Source organism: Vespula vulgaris, chromosome 6 (genome assembly GCF_905475345.1).
Source record: "Vespula vulgaris chromosome 6, iyVesVulg1.1, whole genome shotgun sequence".
NCBI lineage: Eukaryota > Metazoa > Arthropoda > Insecta > Hymenoptera > Vespidae > Vespula > Vespula vulgaris.
Genome location: NC_066591.1, coordinates 8,592,501 through 8,612,500, shown reverse-complemented (window position 1 = coordinate 8,612,500; position 20,000 = coordinate 8,592,501). Strand labels below are relative to the sequence as shown.

Below are 20,000 nucleotides of genomic sequence, written 5' to 3'. Positions count from 1 at the left end.
CATGTATATACATCCACATGCCAATATATATACACATAAGTACATTAAGTTTTCATTCTCTATTTTATCTCTCTATCCTCTTTTTTCTTCAGTATATAAATATGATTTGGGAAAGAATGATTTTTCTTTGAATAGAATTATCTTTCTTATTCATTGTCGACGTACGATCTTGGTCCCGTCTCGTTCGGACGACGAAGCCCTCCGTTTATTATTTAACAATTTTTCTAAACGCCATTTTTTCAACAGTGTTTTGTTTTAATGGAGAAAAAAATTAGCGCTTAAAAAAAAAAGAAAAAAGATCTATCTTGAACCTTTTTCGTCGTAGATATGAAGTGCCGTGAATGATCTCTCTCTCTCTCTCTCTCTCTCTCTCTCTCTCTCTCCTATTTTTTTTGTTGTCTCTTTTTATCTTTTAACATTATTATTTTGACAATTTTGCATTTTTCTTTTCTCGACGATCGGTGAATTATAACTTTTGCAAATGTTCTGAACTATCTATTTATCTATTTGTTTGTCCGTCCGTTTGTTCATCTATCTATCTATCTATCTATCTATCTATCTATCTATCTATCTATCTATCTATCTACCTATCTATCTATGTATCTTTTTCTGGATCTATCAATAGATCGATAAATTTATATGGTTTATTCGAAAATAGGCTTTCCGAGCTTTTTACTAACTTTTTAGCGAAAAACGGAAGAGACAAGTATTTTTTTATTTTTATTTTTGATTAAAGCAATTTTATATTTTGTGCAAATTGATATATAAGAAAAAAAAAGAAAAAAAGGAGATCTCGGAGAAATGATAAATACCGTCGATCGTACGTACGATATAATATAATTTCGTACAATAACTATCGATCTATATAATGCATTCCTAGAAGGATATAAATATAAATATAAAAAAAAAACAATAAAAAAGAAATGAAAAAAAATATCGTGAAAAGAGAAATGACGATTCAGAAGAAATTGCTCTTCTGTATTAGTTATAAAGGAAGTGAGGAAAGAAAGAAAGAAAGAAAAAAAACAAATAAATGAATAAATAAATAAATAAATAAATAAATGAACAAATATAGACGATTCGTCGTAGAATATATAAGGAAACGGAAAGAAAAGGAATAATAATAATAATAATAATCAAAAAGTTGATTAATATTTCATCGGTATGTGGAGAGCGCGTGTGTGTATGTGGGAGAGTATTTATTATTGCAAAATGGTGAGAAGGAGTTGAGAAAAACACAATCAAAAAACAAATTGTTTTCATCTGACCTTCCGTCGCTTTTTCTTTTGTGTGACTTTCATCTCTTTCTTTCTTTTCCTTTCTCTCTCTCTCTCTCTCTCTCTCTCTCTCTCTCTCTCTCTCTCTCTCTCAGCACACATGTACTTTTCTCGCCTTTCGCCTTTTTCTGCTTTTTTGCTTTTATGCTCGCAGGCTCAAAAGCTAATGCAAAAATGGGGTTAGAATAGGTATATAAGCATACGTATATATGTATATTTTATATATTATATATATAATGTATAAATACAGTATATATATATATATACACACACAGTTAAAGAGTATATATATATATACTCATATCAAATATTTAAAACTTCTCTCTCTCTTTCTCTTTCTCTTTCTCTGTCTCTTTCTCTCTCTCTCTCTCTCTCTCTCTCTCTCTCTCTCTCTCTCTCTCTTTTGGAAGAGACATTCCTCTTGTGAGAAAAAGAGAGGGAGAGAGAAAGAGAGAGAGAGAAAGAGAGAGAGATGCATGGCTTTTGTTAAAGTAAAACACAGCAGCTAGCAGCTTTATTCCTTGCTTTGCGAATTCGATCATGATTCTCGCCGCGCGATTTACAATAATTAATTATGGCACTTCATGTTCGTAACGAACAAAGGAATTAAGAAGAGATTTATAAGAAAAAAGGAAGGGTAATAAAATAATCTTGTTGGGCGGAATGATTCTGAACAAAAATGCTTTTTTATCGAGTCGACTCGAATGAGATTTCGAGCAATTTCAATCTTTTTAGATCTTGATAACGATTCGATAGATTTCGAGGGCTTCGCACGTTGATTTCTATGATCAGATTATTTCCTTATTCAGTGTCCTTGATCGACTAGTCTCGTCTTTGTTTAGTTTCGTCCTACACCCTATTTCTGCCTCTTTCTTTCTCTCTCTCTCTCTCTCTCTCTTTCGCTCTTTCTCGCTATATATATTTTCTCTCTCTCTCTCTCTCTGTCTCTGTCTGTCTCTCTCTTTTTCTGTCTCTATCTTGCTATATATTTTTTCTCTCTCTCTCTTTTTCTTTAAGTATATAATCGTAAATTGTTTCCGTCTCCTCTTGCCACTCACCCCAAGAAAAAAAGCAGACGTGGTTGCCCATTTTTTCCTATGCCACACTTTTTAATTTCTTTTTTCATTTTTGTTTACTTTTTTTTTCTTTTTTCTATTGAAATTGACTTCTCTCTCCCACTTTTAACTCTCTTTCTCTCACAAAGGCGGACCGGCTCGAGAGGATGAGGAGTACAATACGCGCGAAGGGTGTCAAAATTAGGAAAACGGTTTTTTTTTATCTTTTCATTCTTTCAGAGTAATTATGATAACAGCATCGTAAATATGATAACAGGATCGCGCGGCAACGATCGTGTCGCCTATTACAAGGCTCGAGCATCTTCCATATTACTATGTTTACCTGCCCCTACATCACACCCTCGTCTTATTTTTCCCCCACCTTTCGTGCTCTGTGCTAGCTAGCTTTTTTTATTAGTTGTTGTACGTGATAAAAACAATTAAAACAAAAAGACACAAAAGAAAACAAAAAAGAAGACGCGAAAAGAAAAGACCAATTCGTGTCGATTGATTCGTGATGACGTCTATGACTACGATGACAATGTGATGACGTTGATACATATTGATTTTGGAAAGATTTTGCAAGAAAAATTTCTCTCACCTTTTTCCGTGCGATCAAATTTTGTCATGGTGTTCGATTGGCCTGTAAATATTTAAGATCTATCGAATAGTTCTATTCCTATTTTTAATTAAATCCATGTATTTTTTAATATTTCCAATCAAGTTCCAATCTTTTCTCTTTTTTTTTGTTTTTATTTACTTTTAACAATTATTTTAAAGTGAAAATTTTTAATTTATTCTTTTGCTAAATTTTGTTTCTAGTTTTTCATTTTTTCTTCTTTTTCGTGTAAACAAATTATTTCGAATATAATACGAAGAGAACTGTAATTTCGATAGATCTATAAATGATCGAAGATCAGGTGCCGGTTTTTGCGAGAGTTCGCAAGATCACGGACGAATTAATTTCAAAAATGCACGTAGATGCACGACGAAGAAATAAATTTCTTCGTAAAATTTGGTGGACCAATTGTGTGGTGGATTTTTTTTTCTCCGGTCGTTTAACCGAAAAAGGTTGCTCGACTGAAAAGCTGATCGTGACCAGTTTCTTCGCGATCGAACATCCGATTGAAATTGTCTTTTTACCTATTTTGATCTATTTCCTTCGATCCTACTTTTCGTTTTTTTTTTTACTCTTTTCTGTTCTTTCTTTTTTTGTTTTTTATCTCTTCGACATCGAAAAATAAAATCCTTCGAGATAGAACGGAAGGAATAGTATCTATATGTACATATATACATATATATACATATATATTATACATATATATACATATATACTATACATTTATACATTATACATATAGTCATTTCAAGTCTATATACATATCAAGTCTATTTCAAAATATTTTGTTTATTGTTTCAGTGCAACAAAAATTTTCATCTAAAATTATTTGATATTGTTTTTAGGATTATTTGATATTATTTTTTAAATTGAAAAAGAAATTTTTTATTTATTTATTTGTATACTGTTTATGTAATTATTTACTTAACAATATAATTTCTTTTGATATTATAGAAAAAATTAAAAATTTATTGACATACAGATAGAATTTATATGTATATATATGTATAGAGATGTATATGTATATTCATCTGACGCGATAAGTAGCACAACTACTTGCTTTCCTATCGAGTTTTTCCAACGAGCAAAGTTGGCGAATGCGATTTACTATTCGTAATGATCGTTATTGTTATAACAAAATGACAAATTTGATTAGAAAAACTGCACCATATAGAAGATTATCTTCGATACATTAGGAATGTCGATAAGTACTTATATACATATTGGCTTAGCCATACAATAAATATAGTGTCAGAATTTTTATTATTTTATATTTAAATAAATAATTTCATATCATATAATATATAGTATTGGGTTAATTAATAATGTTGGAATGTTTAATAAAAAATATTACATATAATATATATATATATATATATATATATATTATATGAAATTAAACAATATTTAATTATATATTATACAATTAAATAATATTTCTTTGATATATTATAAATTATATATATATATATATATATATATATATATATATATATTTATAGATACGCTATATAAATATAAAATATTCAAAATGGTCGACGTTATATTTATTGGTGAAGTCGATACATATACGTGTGTAAATGTGTAGAAATCAGCTGGAAATAATCGAAAAAAAATTTCGCTTCATCGTGCCTCGGTACTTTTTAGCTCATTCAACCTGATCCTTTTTTGCCCTTTCGCTTTTTACAGTGATTCTACTCTTATTTTCCGCCGATCGCGCTTTTGTTCTTGCTCTCGTCTTGATCTCGAACGATCAACGAACAATTTTTTCTTTTGCTACAATGCTGTGCTGCTTCGCCATCTTTCTCGCAAGAAAAAAGAATTTCCTTTCACAATTATTTCATCCTAATCGAACTGCTTTCCTTTTTCAAATCTATCTGCATGCATATGTTTCTTATATTGTTGCTCTCCCCTTTCGTTTCTTTCTATCTCTTTCTTTGTTCTTTTTATTCTTTTGATTTCTGCGCCGAATCAAAGAAGAATGCTGATGCATGGATTGTTAGAAAATTTGATTGTCTTTTCCAATTTTCTTTCTTTTTATTTTTAGTTTATACGGTTGAAATAAAGACGATCGAACTTTATGTTTTTAAATTTCACTTCTTCAACGTGTTGGGATTAATTTCGCAAATTTTTATTTAACACTTTTTTCTATCATTTTTTCATTACATTTGGGAAAGACTATAACTATTGTTTGTAGTAATAATAAAATTTTATATGCAAAATAGTATGATAAATTCTTTTATTTTGTTGATATTTTGAAAAAGTTCAAAATACTATTAAATAAATATATTTATGCAAGACGATAATTGTGAGATTTTATATTACATTATTTGTTTTTTTTTCATATTATTTTCTATTTTTTTCTTTGTTTATACTTAAAATAGATCGTAAAACTATATTTTTTAATAATAACAAAATTTTATATAAAAAGTATGATAAATTCTTTCTCTCTCTATTTCTCTTTTATATTTTTGAAAAGGAAAACATGATTAAACAAATATATCGAAATTTGGTATTAAAAATTCTATAAATTTTATTTGACATTTTTAAAAATTCTTTTTTTCTCATATTTAAGCAAGAATTAATAATAGAAAAATCTAATATAAAAGATGATTAATTTTCCTATATATTTTATTTAAAAAACACAAAATAATAGAAATATTATAAATGATTATACCGATGTACGTATAAGATCGTATCAAAGACAATTCAAGACAGTAAATCGATCGTCTTTTGAGATAAGAATCATTCACCGTAGAAACTAGTCGATACCGAGTGTCTATTTTTTGCTATTACCGATATTTATTGTCAACATCTTTCAATCTATCGTAGAGACATACGCATGAACGTGCACGTAGACAAATAATCATTGAAACGTATACTAATCGTTATCTTCTCGAATGTGGTATAGATCGCTGACTTGAACAGCCAGGTGAATGACCTTCGAGGTAAATTGTAAGTATCTTTTATACACAAAAATATTTCATTTGATTTATTTTAACGTTACGTCATTATATGATATATGAAAATTATTCATTGTTTTTATTTCTTTTCATTATTATAATTTTTTTATTTTTTTTATTTTTTTTATTTCTTCTTCTTTAGCATGAAGCCAACTCTGAAGAAGGTTTCGAAATACGAGAACAAATTCGCCAAACTTCAAAAGAAAGCGGCCGAATTCAACTTCCGTAATCAATTGAAACAAGTCAAGAAGAAGGAGTTCACTCTCGAGGAGGAGGACAAAGAGGTACGATAGATCGTTATCGATTAAATTTATCTATTTAACTAATAGATATAAAAGAGAAAGAATTTATATTTCTTTTCTCCTTTTTATTTGGCCAACGAAGAGGAAGGATAATCATTTTTCTTCGTCCTTCTCACAGCATTTCTTTTTCCTTTCTCTTTTTTTTTTTTCTTTTTGAGGGCTTCTAGAAAAAGGAACGTCTCTGAAGCAATTGAAAAAAAAAATAAATAAATAACAAATACTATTTTTCATTTTTGGTATTTTTTGTAATTTTCTTTTCTCTCTTTATTTCTTTTTTTTTTTGCTTGAAGTAAAGCTACATTTTTTTTTACAAACAAGTCGACTACGTTTAAGTCGGCTCGCTTTTTTTTTTCTTTTGGTGGCCATTTTTTCTACTTTCATCGTGAGAAAGAAAGAAAGTTATGGATTTTTTGTTTTTGTCGAAATAGTTGTTGTTAACTTGTTTTTTCTCGTTTTCGTTTCGTCTTGTTTCGTCTTATTTTTACATATCTTTTTTTTTTCCCCATGATTTTTCTTGAAAGGTTTTAGAAAAAATTTTGTCAAGACTAGATAGATACTATTCGTGGCGCAACACACATAATTTTTTTTTCGATTTTCTCCGCGTCATAATACCATACACTTAGAATTCTTTCGTATAACTATAATAATCATGATAGTCTATAGCTTAGAGATAGTTGATTAGGCAATTGTGTTGTTCTTCACAGCCCAAGAAGTCCGAGAAAGCAGAGTGGCAGACGAAGAAGTAGATTACAAAAACAGGCCGAATGCGAAAAAAAGAAACACACACACACATATATATATATATATACATATATATATATAAATATATAAATAATCCTATAATGTACATATGTTTAAACAGCTCGAATTTGAATACATATACGTACGTTACATACTTAATTACTTACAATACATACATATAGACTGAGACGTATACTCATTTGACGATCGACTATTTTTCATCCTAATGAAACTATTTCGTTTAAACAAAGAAATATTAATAATTAAATAAATAAATACATAAAGGAGAGATAAAAAAAATTTTGTCAAAAGAATTATGTGCCTCAAAAGTTTTTGTAAGACTTACCAACAAATAGTTTCGTTTGAAATCAATCAGAGTATTAAACAATCGATCGCGAATAATCAATGTTCTTTTGAAAATAGAAAAAAAAAGTAATTTGTATCGATGATTCAATAAACGCGGAAGGAAATAAAAAAACATGGATAAATAATTAAATAAAAAGAAGATACATATACATACACAAATTACAAATATCGAAAGAATTGAGCTTTGATACAATGTTTATAATATTTTACAGACAAATAGTTTTGTTCAAATTCAATTTCGAAAAATGAAATTATCAATTTCCGTTTCACGTAGAAAAGAAAAACCTCTGTGTTGATGATTCAATAAACGATCGAAAAATCGAGTATATACGATGCAAAAGACAGACACAACCGTACTAGCATCTATTCCCAATATCCACGTAATCTCTTTCGAGATTTCATTTCGTTTCTTTTCTCTTTTTTTTTTTTTCTTTATCACTTTATCTTTTCACGAGGTACTCGTGATCTTTATTTCTTTACCTTTGTTTCTTTTTTCGGTTTACTTTTTCTTTCTTTCTTTTTTTTTTTTTTAACGATTTATACCCCATATTTCTCTCTGTCATATCTTGGAAAAGTTCGTGATCCCCATTCCGATTGCCATTTCTTAAAAATTATTGAAAATCTACACAATTTTTCACATAGACCTATCTATCTATTTTTAGTTCATTTATTTATTTATTTATTTATTTATTTATTTATTTATTTATTTATTTATTTATGTTTAAATATTTTGCTCGTTTTATTTTTTATTCACTTTATAGAAATTACTCGTAGAAATATTATAAAGACGTTTTTATCAACATAATTCTAGAAGAAAGAATCGATATGATCGAAAACAATTCGTCGTTTTATTAATAAAAGAAAAAGAGAATGTCATAGAAGATCATAGAAAAAGGGTTTAGGGATTAATAAAGAAGGGCGAAAAAGGTGAGAATGGCTTGCAGAGTATAATTTATAAAAACAAGAAACAAAAAATACAAAAATAATTAAAAAAACAATTAAACAATTCAATAAATATAAAATATATATAGCTCGAACTTTCTTCACATTTTTCGTTGATAATATGGCAGAAACGCTTTTACTCACACTACATATGCCTGGCCCTATTTTTCTCTTTATCATTATCTTTATCTCTCTTGCATATACACGTACACGTACATATATACATACATGTATACCTATATATATATATATATAATTTGCATATACATAGTTACATAATATATACAAATACACATACACATTGGCAGTTAAAACGCAATTTAATTTAGTTTTGCCTGACAACTGCTAGCATTCTTATCTGATTCTTCGGACGCTAATCCATTACATACTTCGAACTATCGTACTTGAATATCAAATTAATTGGATAGCTAAAAATAATGAAAAAAAGAAAAATATTTAAAATAAAAAAGAAAAATAAGAAAAAAAGATAGAAATATAACGAAGAGAACGAAAGAACGAAGTAGCGGCCATTTGTCAAAAAATTGATAAACTAAAATTATACGCGAGACTAAAGAATAGACATTTCACGCAAAAGGCGCATTTTTTAAAATTGGCTTTATCGCCTATTATTGATTCGACTGCCATGCTTCGAGGCTGTTAATGTGTAGAATATTTGTTCTGTCCTATTTTTCATTCGTACAATGATCGTTCAGCATATCGGACCATTTCATTTTCTTTTATTCCTTTTTACTTTCTATTTGATCGATTGATAAATATTTGTTGTTTTATTTTAATTAATTTTTCTCTCATAATGGTAGTATATCGGTAAATTAAAGCAATCTTTTCGAATATGGATCATAAAGGAAAAAATTAATGATTTTTTAGTTTAATATACAGGGTGAACCAAAAGTTCTTAGGCGGGTTAAAAGATTATAGGTGATTTTAAAAATCAATTACTGTTCTCCAAGACTTTTTCCCAGTTTGCTAAACTACAAGATTAGCTTGTGAAATAGCAAGCCTAACTACAAGCTTAGAAAGTCTCGAGAAAGATTAATTGATTTTTAAAATCACTTAGGAACTTTTGATAAAACTCTGAATAAAGTTAAGATAAGAAAATTAATAATTCTTTGATACATGTATAAAATCTTTTGATACAGTGTAAAAAAATTTGAACAAATATAAAATCTACAAGAATAGATTTATATTTAGCGTAAATTCCGAATTTACAAATAGCACTTATATTTGCGAATCAATATTGTGTTTCAATATTTTCTATTATCAATCCAAAACAAATTTTTCGATTATATAACAATGAAAAAATTGATGATTTTTTTAATTTAATATAATATTAAAATAAATAGATGTTCATATTTAAAAATTCCTTTTACTTGCAACGACACTTATATTTATGAATCGATTGAATATTTTCAAATATAGATTATAACAAAATCGATTAACTATTTACCATCTTCTTTTTTTAAAAATCGATATACCGAATGATCGCTTCTCGTCATTCACGATTCGATTTTACGAGAAGAATTAGAAAACAGTTCATATTATATACCTTATACATACATACATATGTATATGTACTATATACTTCTATATATTCTCGAAGAATCGATTCGTGAATGGCGCGATAATCGTCGAAAATTGATGATTAAATGTACGCTTGAATAATTGTTTCTATGTTTCGTTTCTCTCTCTCTCTTTCTCTCTCTCTCTCTCTCTCTCTCTCTCTCTCTCTCTCTCTCTCTCTCTCTCTCTCTCTCTCTCTCTCTCTCTCTCTCTCTTTCTCTTTCTCTTTCTCTTTCTCTTTCTCTTTCTCTTTCTCTTTCTCTTTCTCTTTCTCTCTCTCTCTCTCGTTCTCTTTCTCTTTCTCTTTCTCTTTCTCTTTCTCTTTCTCTTTTTCTTTCTCTTTCTCATTTTCTCTATCTTTGTCTGTCTGTTTATACTAATGATATTGCTCTTGCATTATGTTCGCAGAATGCGTCAAAAGATAAGGTAAAACTTTAATATGCCAATCGTTAGATCGGCATGCTCGCGTAGGAAATTCGTAGAGAATGAATGAACAACGTGTGAATGAGAATAAATCGAATGAACGAACAAACTAACGAATGGGACAACTAATTAAAAGTAATTAAAATAAAAAAAGAAACGGAGAAGTGAGATAGAAAGTAGTTGAAGAAGAAAAAAAAAAAGAAAGCAATTAAAAAAGCTTATATTATATTTGGCTTGAACGCTGCACGATCGATAACGATTAACTTCTGTTATTTTTTTTTTTCTTTTTTTATTCTTTTCTCAACTCATCACAACATGTATCTTCTTTATATACTTTTACGTTATCAAATTTTTTTAATAAACAATTTTTCTTTTTTCTCCGGTCAGATCGTAAGGATAATCAATTTTTTCACATAAAACGTCATATTCGTCCATTCTCATTTTGTCTCTATGGTTATCCATTTTTGTTTTTCTTTTTTCTTTATTTTTATTTTCATTTTTGCGTTTCCCCTGCCCCCAGAGATTAGATCAGATTTTTAGACAAGCCTGTAGAAAATGACATATCGATTTTTTATGTGCACGGCTCTTTGTTCATTTTCCTTTTTTCTTTTTTTTTTTGGTGAGAGACAATACAGAGATATATTTTTTTTTCATGTCCGTGATAATATAGAGAAAAACAAAGACAATAAAAAAAAATGTCGTGTATTTTTCGATTAAGTTATTTTTTGTTTTGTTTTTGTATTTTTTTTTTTTTCACGAATATACATGTAAACCTTTTACATATATGTATCTTTATCCCTCTAGTCGTTTTATTTGCTTTGCGATCGTTCACCCCTTTGGCACCATTATAACCAAGCCACAACGTGTGTTAAGAATTACTATGCAAATATTCCTTTACTTGAGAATGTAAGACTTCAGAATATTTATCTCATATGTGTTTCTCTCTCTTAATTTTACAGAAAAAACCTGACTGGTCGAAGAAGGGCGACGAGAAGAAGGTAAAGGAAGAAGAGGTCGAGGCGTGAAAGAAAAGGATTGAAAAAAAAGAAAAGAAAAGAAAGAAAGAAATTCGTTCTTCTCGAATTACGAGTATAAACGAATTCGTTCGAGCGATTAACAAACGGCTCGGCTCTTGAAAAAATATTATTAATTTCCCTCTCCATTTTATCTGTTTCTATATATATATACATATAATTATTTTTCTTTATTTTCTTTCTTTCTATTTGTTCTTAAATTTGTAATCATGATTCTTTTTAACGATATCAATGATCCGATGTAATAATCGTCCCATCAATCGGTCCCTATTTTTTATTGTTTATCAATCGTTCCCTGTGAAATATCAATGTAAATCCTACACTTGTCTAATCCTTTCTAATGATTCTACGTACGTTTGTAATAATATTCCAATCAATTTTTGGACAATTTTTCGTTTCATTTCTTTTTGTTGTTGTTGGTGTTTTCGATATCACGTGGGACGAAATTTAATGACGAAAGATAACTGCGATAAAGGGAATCGTTATTTAAGATTTATTGTAAAGCAAAATACTTGACTACAAAAATTTCTGTTTTGTGTTGTCATTATTTGTACCCTTCTTGTATTTTCCTTTTAATATCCTTTATTGTTACCCCTTGTAATTGTAAGTATATGTATGGGTTATGTCTCGAATTATCAGATCGTTCTATAATTTTCTCAGATCTTATAGATCCTTTCAGATTTTAATGATCTGTTCGAATTATCGAACATAGAAAGAGTAAAATCGGATAAATAACGTCGTTGATAACATTAATCAAGATTAATTAAAATCACAAACTCATCGATTACATCTTATCCTCATTATTTCTTCTATTTTCTTTTCTATTGTTTTTTATTTCTTACAAAAGAATGATCTCTACTAGTATTGTTTATGTGAACTATAACAATTGAAAATGCTAGAAGAAGTATACTCTAGTGGGAACAATCAATCAATAGTAATATTGTAAACAATTCTAACTACGATGTCTGTTATATGTTTCGACATTTTTTTGTATATCCTCATCTGTGATCTAACGAGTGTGTTTATGAAAAAAGGACGGTGTGTTTGTGTTTCGTTGATCGTCGAGTCCGAGCCTGTTTGGTAAGATCAATAATGAATATTTACGTTCGATGATCGGTGACTGTAAAAGGAGGATAAAAAATATTTAAAAAGAGTTATAAGAATGAGAACGTTCTCCTCCTTCTTAGCAAGTCACATGGTTTTATAAATAAAAGGAAATATTTTTCTTAAATTGAAAATAATATTATAGAGAAAGATATCGTAAGAAACCGGAAGAAAAAATTAGAGACACGTCGAATATATACGTTCACGATAATATAACAGCAGAGCATACGTAATAGAATCATAGTTGAATTAGTCGTTGGAATCAAGGAACGTTAGGTTTGAAAAATGGTACACCTTGCATACATAGGAACCCGAAGCTCCACCTCCACCTCCAGCGGAAGCTCCTAAGAAACCGGAACCTGCACCCGCTCCTGCACCAGCACCAGAACCTGCACCAGCGCCACCTGCTGAGCCACCAGCACCCACACCTGAACCTGCTCCTCCAGCGGCTGCTCCACCACCTGAAACTGCTCCGCCAGCTGGTAAAATTTATTTGTATTTATTTATTTGTTATTAAATCACTTTTTAAGGAAAAGAAATAATAAATTTGTATACATATTGTTTGTTAATATCTTAATTAAAAAGTTTGATTTGATGATACTATTCACGACTTATAGAAGGTGCTCCACCAGCTGAAGGTGCACCACCACCACCTGCCGAAGGAGCTGCCCCACCTCCAGCTGAAGGTGCACCACCTCCAGCCGAAGGAGCACCACCAGCTACCGAAGGTGCACCACCAGCCGAAGGAGCACCACCTGCAGCGGCCCCAGCTGAAGGAGCTCCACCAGCAGAAGGTGCTCCTGCTCCAGCTCCTCCCGCTGAAGGTATCCTCTCTTTGCATCTTTTTATATCTTTCTTAGAAATCGAAATCACGTTGAAAATTGAAAATTAGATCATATTCGAATGAATTGAAAATGCCTTTTATGTTTTAAATTAAATAAAAATTTGGATAATGAGCGATATTATAGAATTAAATGAATCATTTCTTCAAAAAAAAAAAAAAAAAAAAAAAAAAAAAAAAAAAAAAAAAAAAAAAAGAGGAAAAAGAAAAAAGTAAGAAGCAGCTGTGCCGTCAGGATGGACCAAGATGTAATATAAATTTGTTTAACAGGTAATGTTGATTTAGGAAGATTATGAAATGAGCAAATTTCACGAGGCTTTTGAATAACTTCATTCGATTATAGAACATTTGTGACCTATTTGTTCGTTCACCTGTACATGTTCGTTTCATTCAATTACTCTTTAACGATTAGGTGCACCACCAGCGGAAGGAGCACCACCAGCTCCAGCTCCAACGACCGAAGGTGCAGCTCCTCCGGCAGAACCAGCAGCAGCAGCGGCTCCAACGGATGCAGCTCCAGCAGCAGCACCACCCGCGGATGCTTCAGCCACACCAGCGGCAGCTCCACCAGCTGATGCTGCAGCACCAGCTGCACCGGCACCAGCTGATGCCGCCGCACCACCAGCGGCAGCTCCACCAGCAGAAGCTCCACCTGCGCCAGCGCCTACTGAAAGTTCGTCTCATTAGTATACACATAAAAATAAAAAAAAAAAGACATTCTCGGACATAGGTCGCATCGTCCTATCCATGCGGTCCGTCGAATCACGTGATATTCATCATTAATATTCTTTTTTTTTAACTTAATTTTTAGCTAATCTTGTTTTGATTTTGAGAGTTACAATCGTCATCAGAGGAACAATTTCATCAACAAATAGAGCTAAGTACATCACGAATGGTACGTCGAGAAAAAGAAAATTGAAAACGTAGTAGACAAGGATCATTAGTAAAACGATTACTAATAGTATCTCGTTATCTATTAGTAATCCATTAATAAAACGATTACCAATAGTATCTTGTCATCTATTAGTAATCGTTTAGTTGAAAAGTGTCATGGTTAAGTAATCTCATCGCAAGTAAGGCGTCTTAGTACGCGCGTTGTTCTTCATAGTTAATCCATCTTCTTCATCGTCTCTATCTCGTCTCGTCTATCTCGTCCATCATCATTCATAAACATTACCAACGGCGCAGTATCTCGTCGAATCTCAAAATACTCGAGATATACGGTTTGTTATGTAGTTTATCGTTGACAAATAACTCTGCTTGCGACGTTGGAGCATCTCTTCGATGAACTCGTTCTATTTGCTAATTACTTTCAATGCAATTAGAATAAATCTATCGTTCTATTGCAGCACCTGCCTCGTAATTTCGTCGAGACGGTCAGCGAAGGACGAAGATTTAATCTTCGTTGACCACAGCGAACACATCGGCACTATTCTTCTTTTATCGCCATTGACTGTCATCGTCGTCGTCGACGCCATTGTTCGTCGTGATCATCCTTGTGAAGAAGACATGAACGAAAAGGAAGGAGCGTCTTATCGTCGACTACGATAACACTGTAACGAATGTCATGTCCTTAGCAAACGAAAACATTCTATACGATTTACATTTTACCTTAAACGGTCGTAACGTTCGTTAAAATTCTTCTATGCGAAATAGAAACAAATCGTATCGAATGTTACACATGAGAATTTTTGTGCCGTTAGCTTTGTAAATAATTCACGGCACGTTCGTCTACGCGAAAGTTCCGCGCGTAGATATACATACATACATACATACATACATACATACATACATACATACATATATATATGTATGTATGTATATATATCTATGTATTGATACACTGAATACTGTTTCTTTAAAAAAAAAAAATAATAAGAAATTGGATTTATAATAAAAGCTCATCATCGATCATTGTACTTGCATCGATCAAAATTGAACGAAATTATTTTTTAACTGACGTCTCAACTAGATAAGTTTTAAAGCAATACGTAATTATGCATTTACCCAGATAAAATTTCACTAAATCTGAAGAGTACGCAGAAAAAGTAACAGATCTAATTTCTTTATCACTTCCTTTCGCAAGCGTATGCTATCAAGAGATTGAATTATGTTGTGTCCTCTTTAACGTTACGTAACGAGAAGAAAAAGGGAACTTGTGTGTCGGTACAACGTCGTAAACGAAGGATCGCGTTTAAATCGAATCGCTCTATGCGATAACTAGCAAAGCAGCATTTGATATCTCGATAAACGCTATGGGAAGAAGTTAGATATAGTGCCGGTGTGCACGGTAGTAGTGGGGAGAATAGAGAACGGAATCGGCTGAGAGTACAGTGAGGTGGAAGGGAGGGGGAACTCGGCGCGCCACGAGTCCGTCAGTCGCGCTCGAGACTCCGAGGTGGGAGGTTTGTTTTATCGTTCCGCGATTTTGTATCGTCGTTGTCGTCGTTCGAAACGTCGTTGCCACTGTGAACCGCGCGTTGCTTATTATATTCTTCCTTAAAGACATTTCTCAAATAGATATAAACTTAAACTTTTCATACGTTTTATTTTTTCTAAAGAAAGAGAAAAAAGAGTTTCGAAGGTCGGCGGTCCGACGCGCGACGATTACGCGATCTCGCGGCCGATTTTCGTGCCATGCATGGCAAGAAGAGCCACGAGGAAGCATAATTTCTTACAAGAACTATCTTTCCGTAACTCTTTTCATTTGTCATTACTTGCGTAACAGTTTACAATCTTACCATCACATTGTCCACTTCCTTGAATTGAAGAAACAACAACGACTGCTCGGTAAGTAAGTGCAATGTACTTATTCGAACGAGTATAATCACGGAAGAATCTTCTTTCTTTTTTTTTATTCCATCTCTTACCGGTTGCGTCCTTGTCCTCGTTCTAGTCTAGTCACGAGACATAGAGTAGTTGACTTTCAGAACCTTGGATACGTTTCTTTTTATGACGTAGATCGTAGACGCTACGTAAAAGATAAAATAGAATAGGAAGAAAGATAGATAGGAAGATAAATATATATATACATATATATGTATATATAGAGAAACGCGCGTGTGGAGAGAGGCGCGTTGCGCGTCTCTTTCGAAGTGATATCGTCTTTCTGAACTGACCAATCACCTTCTCTCCGTATTCTACGTAACTCGTACGCTATTGGTAGTTGAATGAATAGACCGCTTGGCGCTGCTTTTACGAACGCTTTCTCTGTACGTTCTCTTACAAATATTTACCTTTCCATGAGATCTTTATTTGCGTAACGTTCGCATAAGACGTATGTATATATGAATTTCATGGTGAATTGAGTTAAGATGATAAGTACTTATTATCTCGAATGAAAGATTTTTCTTCGTCGAAACGAATTGCAATCACTAAAGAATTTAAGTATAATATCATTGCGAAACATTTATTAATTAATTATCTTCTTGTGGAGTTCAGAGATGAAGGAGAGATAAAAAAAAGGAAGAAAGAAAATGACAAATTAATTCGTTAAGTTAAGAAAAGTTTTGATCAGATTCAAAGGTCGAACGGAAGCGAACGTTAATTAAGCTAATAAGGTTCGACGAGTAAGCGGGAGGTCCTATAAACGAGGACTCCGTCGATATCACGGTTACCTTCGTATTATGCTTTAAATCTCGCCGCCGCGATCCACGAATCATAGCCTTAAATGGAGATCGCTCTTACTCCTTCTCTTCTCGTTCGATGCAAATTCGCATCGTCGAGTTACACGAACTGCCGGGTTAGTGCCCCTTTACCTTCCTCTTCCTCTCTTTTAGACTCTCTACCGCCAATTAAAAGACTCCTTTTCGAGCGACACGAGTCAACCAATTACCGATATTTGGTATATCGTGGAACTTCGTTTCTTTTTTTTTTTTTTTTCTTTTTTTTTACCTTTTTCTCTTCGTCGTTCCTGTTTGACGTTCGAATTTATCTTTCACACTTTTCTCGTCATTTCTAGGGTTGAGAAGTAAAAAGAGAAGAAGAGGATTTGAGGATTTTCTCGAAGAAAGCTTTGTCTTTTCTTTCTTCCTTTTTTTCAACTTTTATATTCGTCCCACGTTCGTACTCGAATGTGCAAAATTTCCCGCCTTTTTTTAAGATCACGTACGAGCGTAGAAAAGAAAGGGGATGAATAGTTATCGTTGTTTTATTTTTTCTGTTTTCTTTTTTCTTTGCTTTTTCTTTCTTTTTAAAGATCTAGAGGCCAATGTCCGTGATCTTGGTTGTATATTACGATTCGTGTCGTGAGTCACGATCTCGCGTTATTAGTTACCGTTCCTTCTCGTGACTTCCTTGCCAAGAAGAAAGGAAACTATTTCTTATTGAACTTCGAGTAGATCTTTCTTCTTTTGTAACTCTCATCAACATTCGATGTTCCATTACCAAATCTTTGTTTAATCTTTTTTTCTTTTCTCTCTCTCTTTTTTTTCTTTTTATCATCTCCTTCTAAGAATTAATCGTAAGAGAAGTAAATCGAAACGAGACTGAGAGATCAATCAGTGTTCGTGAAATGCAATCTGTTCGGCCCACTTCTTAACCTCTGCTCTTATTTAATAAACTGCTTCGTGAATACGACACGAGGGTAAAATGATTTTATTAACGCTTTTACACACTTCTTTATTGCTTCATCTAATGGATAATAGTATTAGGTATCGCGAATTTATCTGCGAACAAGGACAATCAATTTAAATATTATTTTGATGTATAAATTAATAAAAAATAAATGACCTTTTATGTACATACATATATACGTACACAATTTTCTATTATTATTATATTATTTATATTATTTATTTTTATATAAATTATGATAATTGCCTGATCGAGTTCAAGTTTTATAAGATAAAAAATTCATTTTATTTAATAGTAATTCCAAGATTCCATCTCAAGTTGGCAATATTAATTAAATATTAATAAACAGTGTATAAATATATTATTTTCTTTCAGTTAAAAGATGTACAAAACTTTTCTGCGTATAATTTATTCGTATATAAATTACGATAATTATATATTCCAACAATTTGTATTTCATCTTTCCAAAAGTTTATTTTATTTAAAATCATTTTAAAACCTTACGTCAGAATATCAATGTTGATAAAGTATTTATAAAAAATATAAAAATTTATTTTCTTTTTTAGATTAAAAAACAGACGAAACATTTGGATAGATCTAATATATGATAAATACAGACACTAAAAATTTCTAGATGGACCAATAGATTCTAGGTGATTTTAAAAATGAATTACTCTTTTTTGAAATATTCTAGATTAACATTTTTTTAAGTTATAGCTTGTAAAACTATAAATCTAACTGCAAGGCTAACTACAAATCTAAAAAGTCTTGAAAAAGTATAATTTGAGAAATATTGAATATCATCTAGGAAGTTTTAACCCATCTAGGAACTTTTAGACAAGCCTGTACATCCTGTATAAGGGAGGAACAGTACATGAAAAATAAATTGAAGTAACAGAAGTAATACATTAGAATATAAAGAGAAAAAGATAAATAGAGAGATAAAATTAGAGAACGACAGTTCCGGACGAGTTCGAGTCGCGTTTCCTTTTGCTCGTCGAACGTATCGTGACCTCTGCTTTATTGAATAGATTGATCGTGATAATATGTAACGAGTACGAGTAAAGTGAGGTCGATTGGCATAATCGAATGAAGTAACCAAGCTTTCGTTTGAAATTTTTAACCTAACAGAGAAGATAGCTTTTCCATATTGGTTAAAAATATTACATAATCGTGACGGAACGTGTCAAGAACCGGAAGATATGGTCATATAACTCTCTCTCTCCCTCTCTCTCCCTTCTTCCGTCCCTCCCTCTCTCTGTCTCTCTCTCTCTCTCTCTCTCTATATATATATATATATATATATATATATATATATATATATATATATCGTTTCGTTTACATTTTGTTTACGAGAAAATTATTAGAATAGTTTACTTTGTTAGTATAAACGATTCAAAAATGAGAACTCTCAGGACAGGTTGAAAAGGATTAAGAAGATTACCTGTTGCGGTAGTAGGCATATCGAAGCGAGAAAGACGAAGAGAAACTAGAAAGAGAGGATAGAGAAACGTACTCGAGTGTTTCGAGGTGAATATCCTCTCTGAATATCGTTGGTCTACGTATATGTGTATTTGTGTGGTGGTAACACGAACGGATGTTGTGTATTGACATCCTTCTTAACCCTTTCCGATCTTTATTAATATTAGTTTTTCTTTTTTTTTTCTATTTCTTCGCTAAAAATTCTTTTGTATTTTAATCTTTTTTCTTTTAAAAAAAAACATATAGTTCAATTTATTAGATACATATATAATGAAAATGTAACATTTTGTAATAAAAAATTGTTACAAAATTGTTTTGTTAAAAAATATAAGTCTAAACAATATAGAGTTTGATTCGACATAGAAATTTAAAGGATTAAATCATGAATTAATCGTTCTGTAATCTTTAATCTACGATCTACGTTTTTATTTGCTATAAACTAATCGATTTTGTATTCTTGAATATATATCAACGCGATTAATACCCAAAATCATCTCAAAATTAAATTTAATAAAATTTATTTATTAGATTTTTTCGTCCATTGCTAATTCTTTGCTTATCTTATACACTATATATATGATATTTCATATAATTTATATATTGCACCATAGGATATTACTACCATAAGTTTAATCCAATGAACTTTTTTTATTGTTATTAATTTTTTTAGGAGATATAACCGAGCGGTGAAAAATCTT

At 31.2% G+C, this 20,000-nt stretch overlaps 2 protein-coding genes across 19 annotated transcripts in view; both read left to right on the top strand.

Moving 5' to 3' along the window:
- LOC127064548 (troponin I) overlaps positions 1-15,783 on the top strand; it is a 27,833-nt gene extending 12,050 nt beyond the window's left edge. For 7 of the 16 annotated variants that reach the window (XM_050995743.1, XM_050995747.1, XM_050995742.1 and 4 more), the window contains 9 exons: positions 5,863-5,906; positions 6,057-6,198; positions 10,252-10,269; positions 11,226-11,264; positions 12,712-12,886; positions 13,022-13,228; positions 13,658-13,918; positions 14,057-14,140; positions 14,595-15,783. In XM_050995743.1, the coding sequence (XP_050851700.1) occupies positions 5,863-5,906; positions 6,057-6,198; positions 10,252-10,269; positions 11,226-11,264; positions 12,712-12,886; positions 13,022-13,228; positions 13,658-13,918; positions 14,057-14,140; positions 14,595-14,608 (984 nt within the window). In that variant the 3' untranslated portion in view covers positions 14,609-15,783. Of the gene's footprint in view, positions 1-5,862; positions 5,907-6,056; positions 6,199-6,920; positions 7,650-10,251; positions 10,270-11,225; positions 11,830-12,711; positions 12,887-13,021; positions 13,229-13,657; positions 13,919-14,056; positions 14,141-14,594 lie in introns of those variants that run through there. The other 9 variants (XM_050995754.1, XM_050995753.1, XM_050995752.1 and 6 more) reach the window with 4 other exon arrangements.
- Positions 15,784-15,886: 103 nt separating this feature from the next.
- Positions 15,887-20,000, top strand: part of LOC127064550 (CD151 antigen-like) — a 15,858-nt gene continuing 11,744 nt past the window's right edge. Inside the window, exons 1-2 of one of the 3 annotated variants that reach the window (XM_050995757.1) lie at positions 15,887-16,035; positions 19,973-20,000. The exon at positions 19,973-20,000 is cut by the window's right edge and continues 64 nt beyond it. The gene's annotated coding sequence lies outside the window, so the exon portion shown is untranslated. Of the gene's footprint in view, positions 16,036-19,330; positions 19,351-19,972 lie in introns of those variants that run through there. The other 2 variants (XM_050995758.1, XM_050995759.1) reach the window with 2 other exon arrangements.